Consider the following 12,189-nt stretch of genomic DNA (forward strand, 5'->3'; position numbering starts at 1 on the left):
GATCCCACATGCCGCGGAGCAGCTGGGCCCGTGAGCCATGGCCGCTGAGCCTGCGCGTCCGGAGCCTGTGCTCCGCAACGGGAGAGGCCACAACAGTGACAGGCCCGCGTACCGCAAAAAAAAAAAAAAAAAAAAAAAAAGTAATGTTAATTGCATCAAACGGGACATATTCTTTTGCAACTTGCCTTTTTCATTCAACATTATGTTTCTGATATTTATCCTTCACACTGGTTGATTTTATGTGTCGACTTGGCCACTGAAGGCCCAGACAGAAGGTTAAATAGTATTCCTGGTACACCTGAGAGGGTGTTTCTGGATGAGATTAATATTTGAATCTGTACACTGAGTAAAGCAGATTGCCTTCCCCAATGGGTTTGGGCCTTATCCAATCCATTAACAGCCTGAATAGAACAAAAAGGTGGAGTAAGCTCATACAACTCAATGTAAAAAAACAACCCAATGGACAGAAGACCCAAACAGACATTTTTCCAAAGAAGACACACCGATGGCCAACAGGCACATGATGCTCAACAGTGCTAATCATTAGGGAAATGCAAATCAAAACCACAATGAGATATCATCTCACACCTGTCAGAATGACTATCATCAAAAAGTCCACAAATAACAAATGTTGGCAAGGATGTGGAGAAAAGGGACCCCTAGTACACTGTTGGTGGGAATGTAAATTGCTGCAGCCATTATGGAAAACAGTATGGAGGTTCCTCAAAAAACTAAAAATGGAAATAACATATGATCCAACAATTCCACTCCAGGGTATATACCTGAAGAAAATGAAAACACTAATTCGAAAAGATATATGTACCCCAATGTTCATAGCAGCATTATTTAAAGTAGCCAAGATATGGAAGCAACTAATGTGTCCATCAGCAGATGAATGGATAAAGAAAATGTGGTGTGTGTGTGTGTGTGTGTGTGTGTGTGTATGTGTGTATATATATATATATATATATATATATATATATATATAAAATGGAATATTACTCAGCCATAAAGAATGAAAATTTGCCATTTGCAACAACACAGATGGACTTGGAGGGTATTATGCTAAGTGAAATAAGGTAGAGAAAGACAAATACTCTATGTTGGCACTTATATGTGGAATCTAAAAAATATATACCTGAAGCTGATATAATATAAATCAACAATACTTTAATTTTTAAAAAAAGATGGAGTAAGAGGGCAGTCTTTCTGTCTACTTGACTGTCTTTGAGCTGGACACTGGTCTTCTCCTGCCTATGGAGTTGGACTGTGACTTACACCACCGGCTTTCCTGGTTGTCAGGCTTTTGGACTCAGATTGGAACTATACCATCAGCCTTCCTGGATCTCCAGCTTGCTGACTGCAGATCCTGAGATTTCTCAGCCTCCAAAACCATATGAACCAATTCCCTATAATACATTTTTTAAAAATTTATACATAAATATATATATGTCCTACTGGTTCAGACTAATAGATCCATATTAATAGGAAAACTTAGCTCTTCATTTTAATTGCTGTATAATATTCCAATTACATGAGTAAATCAATTTATTCCATTCCTCTAGTGAAAGATCACTGAGTCTCTTCCGCTTTTTCCCTCTTATTAACAGCAATGCAATGAGTATCCTTGTACTAGTTTCTATAAAAGACCAATTACTAATATTTAGCTTTACTAGTTGTTAAGTTGCTTTTCCAAAGCAGTTATGTCAATGTACTCTCACCAGCAACATTTCCTCATTCTGTTGGCGTCAAGGGGTTTCTATTCATTTTAATTTACATATCATGGATTTCCAGTAAGGATGATCATCTTTTTATTGATTATCCATTGGCATACACCCTCTAGGAATTACCTATGCATATCCTTTGCTCCCTCCCCCTCTCCTCTTCTTGCTATTGGGCTTTGTCATTTTTAAAATTATTCATACTCTGGATATTTGTATTTTGTTAGTTATATGTGCTGCAGGTTTGAGGAAATCTTTTGGAACTTTTTTATTTGGTGGGGGGTGCTGGTGGTAGTATAAGAATCCCACATCGTCTGCATCATCATGTACAGGTCTTTCCAGAGCAGTCCCATAGATAATTGATCTGAAATCAGTTTTCCCGCAAGTTCTTACCTGGGGATGGGGTTGGAGGTGTGATGTTTCCCAGACCACACAGGAAGTATACATTCAGGTTCTCAGATTCACATGAAGTGTGGGCCCAGAAATTGAGAAAATTCTCAGGAGCATCCTGACCCCACAAGCCCAAGCATTCAAATTTCTTTGCTTTCTCCTTTTGCCAACTGTGTGAATTTTTGATAGCTTCCCCCTTTTGCTGTTGCTCTTTCCGGGTCCCAGCTTTAACTGGAGGTCTCAGTTTCAGCTTTCTGCATGGGGCCACAATCTTGTCTCTTGTCAGCATTAAAACCCAAGTCCTTAGGGTATATTCTCCTCTCCCTTCAATAACTGCATCAGCTGTTTTGCCTTCTGCTCTCGTTTTCAGTACCTTTGCATCTTTTGTGTCCCTTTCTTGGAAGCTCAGCTGTGCATTAAAGAAAAAGAAAAAAACCACCACAACTTTATCCACCATTCCTGAATGTTTGTCTCAGGTTATTTTAGTCTACATTAAGACAGAACTGATAGCTTTCATATCCTCCCATCTCTTCCAAACATAACACCTTCCTATTCCTGTTTTCCTGGCAAAGCTCTACTCATCTTTAATGGCCCAGCTCCACCTTCAACTTTTCTCCCACCTTGCCAAGAATAATTTAGAATAGTTGTTATCACATTGTATCATTTTTTTTTCCTTTCCTAACTGCAGTCTGAGATCTCTGAAGTAGAAACCAGATCTTGTTCATCTTTGTGTCCCCAGCTTCTCTGCCACAGTGCCTATCATAAAGTAGGCACTAAATAAATATTTTATTGAACTGAAAATATCTTCCTGCAGGCATACTGGACCTAAAGTCTGAAGAACTTGGTTTAAAATCAGCATACTAGGACTTCCCTGGTGGCGCAGCGGTTGAGAGTCTGCCTGCCAATGCAGGGAACACGGGTTCGAACCCTGGTCTGGGAAGATCCCACATGCCGCGGAGCAACAAAGCCCGTGAGCCACAACTACTGAGCCTGTGCATCTGGAGCCTGTGCTCCGCAACAAGAGAGGCTGTGACAGTGAGTGGCCCCCGCTCACTGCAACTAGAGAAAGCCGGCGCACAGAAATGAAGACCCAACACAGCCAAAAATAAATAAATAAAATTTAAAAAAAACCCCAAAAAATCAGCATACTATCACCCACTAACCAAACTCATATGATTATTTTTAGGATTATGATAATGCAAAAGCTCATGATACATGATAGGCAATCTAAGATGTTTGTGTTTTTTGAACAACTTCTGAGACTCAGTTTTCTAACTGTGGCAGACTGAATTTTTCAAAGGTGTATGCAACCATACCTCCCGTTCCCCATGCTCTTCTGCAGTGACCTCGCCACTGCTTCAAGAGGTAGAATCTATCTCACCACCTCCTCGTATCTAGGTGGTCCCTGTGACTACTTTGATCAACAGGATATAGTGGAAGTAATGTGTGCCAGTTCCAGTCAACATTCTCTTTTTTTTTTTTCTGGCCACACCGCTCAGCTTGCAGGATCTTAGCTCCCCTACCAGGGATTGCACCTGGGCCACCAGGGAAAGTGCTGGCGGCTCTAACCACTGGACCGCCAAGGAATTCCCCCAGTCAACATTCTTAATGGTCCTAGTGACTTCTGCTCCCTGCATCATGGAATGCAACCACCTGAGCAAAGCCCAAGGCATGGAGAGGCCACGTTTAGGTACGTTAGTTGATAGCCCCGACAGAGTTCCCAGGGAACAGCCAGCATTAACTTCTAGCCAGACCAGTTAATCATCTTTGACATCCAGCTCAGTTGAGTCTTTAAACTACTCCATTCCCGGCTGCCATCTGACTGCAACCACATGAGATATTTCCAACTGGGCTCATTCAACCAACCAAACCATGAGAAATAATAAATTGTTCTTTCGAGCCACTACGTTTTCAGGTGGTTAGTTACATTGTAATAGACAATCAGAACATTCATTTATGGAATGGGGATAACAATCCCTACTTTTACAGCAGTGTTCTGAAGTTCACTTTTTGATGTTGTGAAATCATCTTCAAAGCACTTAAGCACTATACAAACATGTTATCTTTTCAATAAATAATAAAGTTAAAACTCTTTTACATTCAACAGAGGAGAGGTAATGCCTTGCTTCTCTTACAAATATTCCTAGTTCTTGGGTAGGGATGATGGGTCTGCATCTAACCTGCTCTGCACTGATTTGGGGCCTTCCTCTCAGGCATAAAACCTTCCCAGGCCATCTATAAAACTGGCCTCATGACAGTCTTGCTGCCCCCCCCCCCCCCCCCCCGTTAACACTATTATCTTCCGGCTCTGTATTCAAACTCCCTAGCAACCTCTCTCTCATCTCCCACTCCAGCTATATGCATATAGTTCCTCTTTAGAACAAGACCCTGTTCCTATAACTGACCCTAATCTCAATTCACTCATCCAAGGCTAACTCTAATCAGTCTATGCCTCTGGCTAAATGCTTCTTCAACAACTATTCTTCCTCATATGAAGTCTTGGGAAGTGTTACAGTATAGTGGTTAAGAACAGAGACTCTGAGTTTGATTCTTTACTAGCTGTTTGAATTTAGGCAAGTTAACCTATTTTGCTGTATTTTAATCATATGTAAAGTGCTTAATACAGTACCTGGCATGTAATAAAGAGCTATGTGTTAGCAATTATTACTTTAATTATTATACCACTTGGTTGCATCTTTTGTCAGATTAACTGGGCCAACTAATTCAGATTGTATTTACAAAGCAATTGTTCAAAAGGCAATATACATACCTTGTCTGACTTTCAAAAGCATTTTCATTCATATTTCATAATTACTAATTTATTCAACAATACGGCAAATTGAGGAACTAAATGTAAGACCCTAGTCTTTTAGTCTTCCTGACTAGCTCTGACCAAATAACTATGTAAGACTTTTTAGAACTTAATTTTTCCATGCCCTATAGTAAGTCTTTTTAAAATCCAGCCACTCAGTAAGTTTAGTAGAGTCAATATCCCAATGATGTCAATGAACATCAAATGAGTATCTGATTCTTAGAACAATAACCTACTTCTTTCAATTTTTATCCATCTCCCTAACAATGAAGCACACCATATGTCTTAATGTACACAAGAGCATCTGGAAATATTTTGGTAATCTGAATATTCACTAAATGGAAAACTATTTTAAGAGATGAATACTACTATTAGTAATTTTGCCTTGACCTCAACTAGAGAAAAATCTAGATTAGGAAGACTTTTTCTCCATAGGCTAAAAGAGAAAAACAGAACTAAAAGAGAAAACATCTGCTTAGACTCACTTATCGCAATCTTAAGATGTTAACTGGCAGTCTCTGTATTCAATAAAATGGGAAATACAGGAAATACTCAAGGTGTCTTAGCTCTTCAACCACAGCCTTTGTTGCTTTAGTAATATACATGCTTTCATCTGCTCAGTATTTTTTCTTATGGTCACTACACATGTTTATTTTTTCTTAAAATATAAAGCCCTAAAATGCAGGTGCTCTCTTTCCAGCATGCACAGAAAGGAAAAACTTGGTGTCCAATGGCCTCTAGAATCAGACGTGAAAAAGTTCTTAATTAGATTATGGGTTCAGGGGATTGGGGACAGAGTCACTAAAGAGGTTGAGACAGCAGATGAGGGTTGAAGCACTTTTAATCACAGAAGAGTAAACAATAGTATAAACCGTTAACAACTCACCCAGTGGCTGTTGTCCTCCAGCCCTCAGCTCACCTGTTCCTCCCACCCCCCAACTCCCTGCGTACCACTGAATAAAGAGCAGGGTATCTATCAGCAGCTGTCCATCACTACCAGGTGGCAGGAAGGGGACCTAGCTAGGGGCCACAGCAATCCTGGCCATCCATTCATGGTTGTCTGTTTCTATATAACGTCGTGTGAAATATTCCATCTCCAAAGGAGGAACAGTGCAGAAACCTGGAGTGAACTTAGCTGCTCCATTCAGATGGCCAGAACTTCAAGAGCCATGGGCAACAAGGGAGGGGACTCTCTGGAGCCAGCATAATTCAAGATGCAGCCAAATCTGGGATTGAGGTGGGTTCAAAGGGGACCAGGCTTGTGCTCCAACCTAGGCAACGAAACTCACACATATGCACAAATGCATATGCACATGTGCACACATATGCACACACGCACGCGCACACACAGAGCAAATAACATTACTGAAAGAACCTGGAGGCTATTAAATACAAAATGGCAGAGTTTTTTTAAAAAAGTGAAAATATTTGCTTCTTTGATTCTCCTCAGTGCCCTGCACACGCCCTAGTCACAGGAGTGCAGATGCGGGGAGGCCCAGAGGAGTAGGTTGCCAGCAGCCCTACGAGTCCATCTATGCTGAAGTCCCCATACCAACCACCTTACTCTTCAGCCAGTAGCTGCCTCCCATGTGACCATTCACCCGACCGGCACCATTGCTGGAGCTGCGGCCACAGGGGCCTTTTGTGCTACTGGTCATATCTTCTTCTTCTGAGCTGCTTTCCACATCACTGCGATCATCCTTAGATACCTGGGTGGGATGAGGCCAAAGGTAGAAAAGGTAAGGACAGAACTTTTCTAGAATCATAAGACAGACAAAGCCCACAGAGCCCATGTTTGGGCATTGCTCCCAATCTGGCCTACTTTCTGGTGGCACCTGACTCAAAATACTATCTGGACCACAGAGACTGTTGTGAATATCCTTTGCCTGCTTTCTGGGTTTCTCTCTCATCATCTCTAATTCTGTTCTGAATGGAATAAGTAGCCATCTTGGTAGAGGAGTTTATCTTTCAGGAACAGCCTAAAAGAGCTGAAATCATTCACCCAGTTGTGGTTTAGGTTTGAAGGAAACTCCACAGACACCCTTTCTCCTATTGTACCTCAAGAAAAGAAAAGGCCAACACAAACAATACATATGGCTATCATCATTGCTTCTATCTTCTGGTGGTGTGGCCACTGCAGTTTTGGTTATCCAGAGTTTTGCTTTATCCCCAAAGCTGATCCACAACTGGGCTCTTCCTGGGCTCAACTATTGACACCCTATGACTAGGGTCATAGGGTGTTGATAGTTACTTCTCTTGAGCAACCCCAAGATACACAGTATGGTGAAAAGAAAAGTAGACTGGCAGTCAGTGAGTAAAAAATCCCAGTCCCAATCATGCTACTCTCTATGAATCTTTACCTTTCAAACTCAGCTTTTTGTTCTATATTTTCAAATGAAGGATTTGGATTAGAGCAGTGTTTTTCAATCTAAACTATCCTGCATACCAAGCACAGTATTTCAGATTCTCTACCGTGGACCATAAAAGTAAAGGAGAGAAACCCAGTGAAACCTATGTCAGACTTTTGCCCTCCCGAACTGAAGGATAATAAATGTGTTTTTTTTGTTGTTTTTGTTTTTTTAAAGTAACTAAGAGAAGGGGGTGAGAAGGAAACAAAACTACAATTGCTATTGCCAAGGGGTGGGGGAATTGCTTTGGTTAGCTCTAAGAGTCTATGGTTTATTATAGCTATCGACCTCTGAACCCAGATGAACTGATTATCTGATCTTTAGGAAATTTCCACCAGAGGGCAGTGTGTCTAAATTTGAGGGAAAGGGAGGCTCAAAAAGGAGGGGGGCAGTGGGTGGGTGGGAAGGAAAGGAAAAACAGAAAGGGGAAAAAAAATGAGTAGACTCTAATCTTGCCTCAATTTAGGAAAAAGAACCTGGCAACTTGAGCTCCATTCAACAATGGCCCAACCTGAGCTCCATATAAAATGGCAGAGTTTTTTAAAGAAGTGAAAATATTTTCTTCTTTGATTCTCCTCAGTGCCCTGCACACCCCCTAGTCACAGGAGTGCAGATGCGGGGAGGCCCAGAGGAGCAGGCTGTCAGCAGCCCTACAAGTCCATCTACGCTGAAGTCCCCATACCAACCACCTTACTCTTCAGCCAGTAGCTGCCTCCCATGTGACCATTCACCCGACTGGCACCGTGGCTGGAGTCAGGAGAGATACATGCTCTGATACAACCCAGGGAAACAGAATGGAAAGCAGGAAGGAAGAGAAACACATTCAGACAGACATGCTTCACTGAACACCAGAAGCACAGATACACTTACATGCAAGAGATGAAACTGTCCAGCTCCCACCAGGCATAGAAAAAAGGAAGGAGGTGAGAAAAGAGTGGAGAGTACAGAGTCTGGGTCTAATCCCTCCTGGATAGGTCACCTGGTCAGGAAAGAGCAGGGGAGAAGAGAGATGTCCAGTAGCTACAGCAAGATGCACAGGCACACTAAGCAAGTTCTGAAACCAATTGCAGCCATAAAGAATAGCGACACAAGGGCTTCCCTGGTGGCGCAGTGGTTGAGAGTCTGCCTGCCGATGCAGGGGACACGGGTTCGTGCCCTGGTCCGGGAAGATCCCACATGCCGCGGAGCAGCTGGGCCCGTGAGCCATGGCCACTGAGCCTGCGCGTCTGGAGCCTGTGCTCCGCAACAGGAGAGGCCGCAACAGTGAGAGGCCCGCGTACCGCAAAAAAACAAAAACAAAACAAAAAAAGAATAGCGACACAAGGGATCATATATTCCTGGGAAACATTCCATCCCTTTGTCCTAGAGTCAGTGTATCCTCTACCAGAGCCCCTCCCCTTGGGATTGTGTATTACCGAAGGCTGAATCCCCAGCCCGCAGGCTAACACAGTCTGACTGCTTCAGAATTTGCAAAATTCAGTTATGAGTTTTATCACTGAATGATCTTTCTTTATGCTTTTGGGCTCTTGGCATAAGATGGGTATTTGAAACCCTAAAGACCTATCTCACTTAAGACCCCTGCCTCATACAACAGTAAGGTGAGATCGGTACTTAGTCCCTTACATAAACCATATCTTGAACATCACAGTGTGGCCATCTTGGGGTGGCTTGCGACTTACCAAACTACTCCTAGGCAATCTAACATCTCTGCTTTTATACAGTGTATATCTTGGAGCTCTGCATATGATTTCCTTTGAAAAAAGGTTCCCATGCTAAAAACAAAAATATGAAATCCACAAAGTAGGTAGGTAAGGGGTAGGAAATGGTTGAGGTCATCTCCAAACCTAATCCTGTTTATTATTTTACAATGGTCATTCCTAAGGGACAGGAAGAAGGCAGATCCTTCCTCTGACATCTAAGTCATGTCTTAGATGGCTAAATACTCATACTTAAAGAAAAGATGGAAACTTTGGAGCCCTAGGCTCTTTGCTGGGTAATACCTATTTTCCCACCCAGCCCCAAAGAAAGAAGCCATCTTTCATCCTCACCTTTCCTCGGATCAAGGCTTTGAAAGCAATTCGTGCAATTAGGTAGGACCAGATGACATGCAGAACCTGTAGGATCAGGAGAAGGCCATTGAAGAGCCACCAGGACGGATAGGGCCCGATCATCTCCCAACTCTCAAAGAGGGTCGTGTTCAGAATCCTGTAAGAGGGAGGCCAATGGTCAGATTCCAGAGTCAAAGCCAGACAGATAGGGATGAAGCTGAATTCCCTGGAAAGCAGAACCTTGTGTTTTCTCCCCATACCTTCTATCAGTTGAAGTTCCAGAGATATTCATCCACAGTGAGAAAAGAATAAAGAAAGGGGCCCATGGAGTTTTCTATCTTTAGGGATAAGGAAAGATATAGAAATCTTAGCAACTGATAGAATAAGTCATATTATTAATCACTTCAAATATACAGAGTTTCACAAGTTTGGGACACCAATTTTAATCATAATCCTAGGAATTACTCAGATCCTCAGGCACATATAGGACAGCTGGTAGCTGATTCCCTCAGACTAAGGAGAATCTCCAACCCACAGAGTCAATGACTTTGTATCATAAAGTAGTGAGTGTAGAAGTGAGAGTGGTGTATGTGTGTGTTGGTCAGGGTGGGAGACAGAGTATAGAGCAGGAAAACAAGCAAGAGCCTGAGAATTTTGTAATCAGTACAAAAGAAGGCAAAGGAATTACTTAGGCATAAAATGAAGACTGCTCCTCAGAGATGAGTCAGGCGAGCCACAGCTAAGTGAGTTGGATGCTCTCAGTCTAGATTACACCTCACTAGAAATATTGTGCAAGGGAAATGAGGTCCTTTGAGAGTCCATAAAGGGTCAGGTTAGGTCAAGGAAGAAGCAGAGCAATATTTAGGGTTAGGGAACCTTGGTGGTCTGTTCCCTCAACTGGTGAAAGGTATCACCAGTTTATGGCTACGTATCTACCATAGCTCCACAGCCCTACCACTTACCAGAATGGATAGATTCCTAGACGAGTCACCACAAAAATAGCACTGAAGATCACAAAAAGGGTGTCACAGAGACGCTGATACTTGGCATAATTGGCCAGCTTGGCTGCCTGGAGAAAGGAAGATAAGAATTGAGCTGGGGAGAAAGCCAGTTCTCAGGAGGGAAAGTAAAGAAAGAGGAATAGTGAGGAAAGGGGGGTTGGGGTCTTACCTCCAGCAAGAAGTCTGAGGCATCATGTAGACACATGACCAGAGTTCCCACTCGAACCATGTTGTTGATGTAGGAGAAGGTAATGAGCCCAATGGTGGCCAAGTGATGCACAAACATGATCAGGAAGTCCTAGGAAGGAATGGAAATAAAACAGGCAGGTAAAGGCAAGGCCATAGAGCTGCTGGCCAACTCAATGTCCTGCATTGTTCTCAGAAGGTCTTATTCCACCCCTTAGAAGTTCCATTTTGTTTAAATTCTCCCTCAGGGAGCTGCCTAACATTTGACCCAAAACTCTCTACGTCAATGACTGACCCATAATCTACGTTAATATAGCTCAAAACACAGAAAAGAACAATTTTCTTTGGTAGTTGCAGAACATGTACAGCTTGGATGCTGAGCTGACACTTGGAAATAATTTCCCAGGTGGTAGTCAGGCATACAAGCCTTAGACATTTCAGATATCCTTGAAAGTCTAAGACTCTTCTGCTTTGATGAAGGAAATTTCAACCAAAGGGACCTAACAGAAAGGGGAGGTTTGTGAAGGGGGCAAAGCTAAACTATTCCAAAACATTTCAGAGACATGCTAAACAATCCATCTTACTACAAGCACTTCCTGCTTTCAGATTTAAAGCTCAAACTTCCTCTTGGGTTCAAATGCCAAGGTTAGCTCTGGAGAAATCTCTAAATACCTGAGTTATCAGACATATCTAATAAATACTTCCCAGCCCAGTGAGGGAGAGAGGGTGGGAGAGGGCAGGTAAATCTGCATCAGAGAAGCAAGGATATAAAGTCTGTGCTCTCCACAGAGACAGATACAATGGTACATTTTAGCTCTTGAGTTGGGGATGAGTTTACAAATACACGTTCTAGAATGTTTTAAAACCAACATATGTATTACAAACCTTTTTATATGCGTCATGTATTAAAATAAAATTTTAGTAAGGAGACCTGTGTCTACTAATCATAGGAGGGTGAAAGGCATCTGAATTGTGTATCAAGCTTCTAGGTTACACAACAATAACCCAGATCAATTTCAATCCATTCCCACAAAGGCTAACCCTGATTTTCCTTACCAAAGATAACCACAAGTTAGTGACAGATTAGGGTTAGAGCTGCTGGAACTGCATTATGTCAGGTGGACACCAATAAAAGGTGAAGATTCTGCCCTTTCTGTCTGCTTATAAAAAACTTCAGTCATTTCCAACTTTGCCACTCTGTGGGCAAGTCAACTCACTTCTCTGAATCTTCGTTTCCTAAACAGTAAGTAAAGGGTAAACTAAATCATCCTAAACCCCTTCCAACTGACATTCTTTAAGTAAGTGGGGTCACCAAGAAGGGAGAACAGAGAGGGAACAAGGGTCCCTAATGCCAAACAAAAGCCAGATCTAGCTTTTCTGGAATCAAGGCCTTTCCTGGATCAGGCCTTACTATCCCTACGTTCTGAGCTTAGGAACTAAGCTCAGACTAAGTTTCCTGAGCTTTGTATATGTAAGAACCTTGGAGAAAATGAGGAAAAGGGTATGCTTCTTAGACGGTTAACTGTTTTCATCCTGGGCTGCCCTGAATGCCTCAAATATACTTCATCATTAGTCAGGTCTCACTTCTGAGAACATTACAAAGAGCTAAAAGTCCCATTAAAC

At 42.3% G+C, this 12,189-nt stretch overlaps 1 protein-coding gene across 5 annotated transcripts in view; it reads right to left on the reverse strand.

Moving 5' to 3' along the window:
* Positions 1 to 5,746: 5,746 nt before the first annotated feature.
* The window catches only part of CERS5 (ceramide synthase 5), a 35,231-nt gene continuing 28,788 nt past the window's right edge, over positions 5,747 to 12,189 (reverse strand). For 4 of the 5 annotated variants that reach the window (XM_033436323.2, XM_004274339.4, XM_049694125.1 and 1 more), the window contains 4 exons: positions 10,550 to 10,678; positions 10,342 to 10,448; positions 9,380 to 9,536; positions 5,747 to 6,632 (listed from right to left, as the gene is read on the reverse strand). In XM_033436323.2, the coding sequence (XP_033292214.1) occupies positions 6,456 to 6,632; positions 9,380 to 9,536; positions 10,342 to 10,448; positions 10,550 to 10,678 (570 nt within the window). In that variant the 3' untranslated portion in view covers positions 5,747 to 6,455. Of the gene's footprint in view, positions 6,633 to 8,201; positions 8,311 to 9,379; positions 9,537 to 10,341; positions 10,449 to 10,549; positions 10,679 to 12,189 lie in introns of all 5 variants that reach the window. The other variant, XM_049694124.1, reaches the window with a different exon arrangement.

The sequence above is a fragment of the Orcinus orca genome, chromosome 11, assembly GCF_937001465.1.
Source record: "Orcinus orca chromosome 11, mOrcOrc1.1, whole genome shotgun sequence".
NCBI classification, from domain to species: Eukaryota; Metazoa; Chordata; class Mammalia; order Artiodactyla; family Delphinidae; genus Orcinus; species Orcinus orca.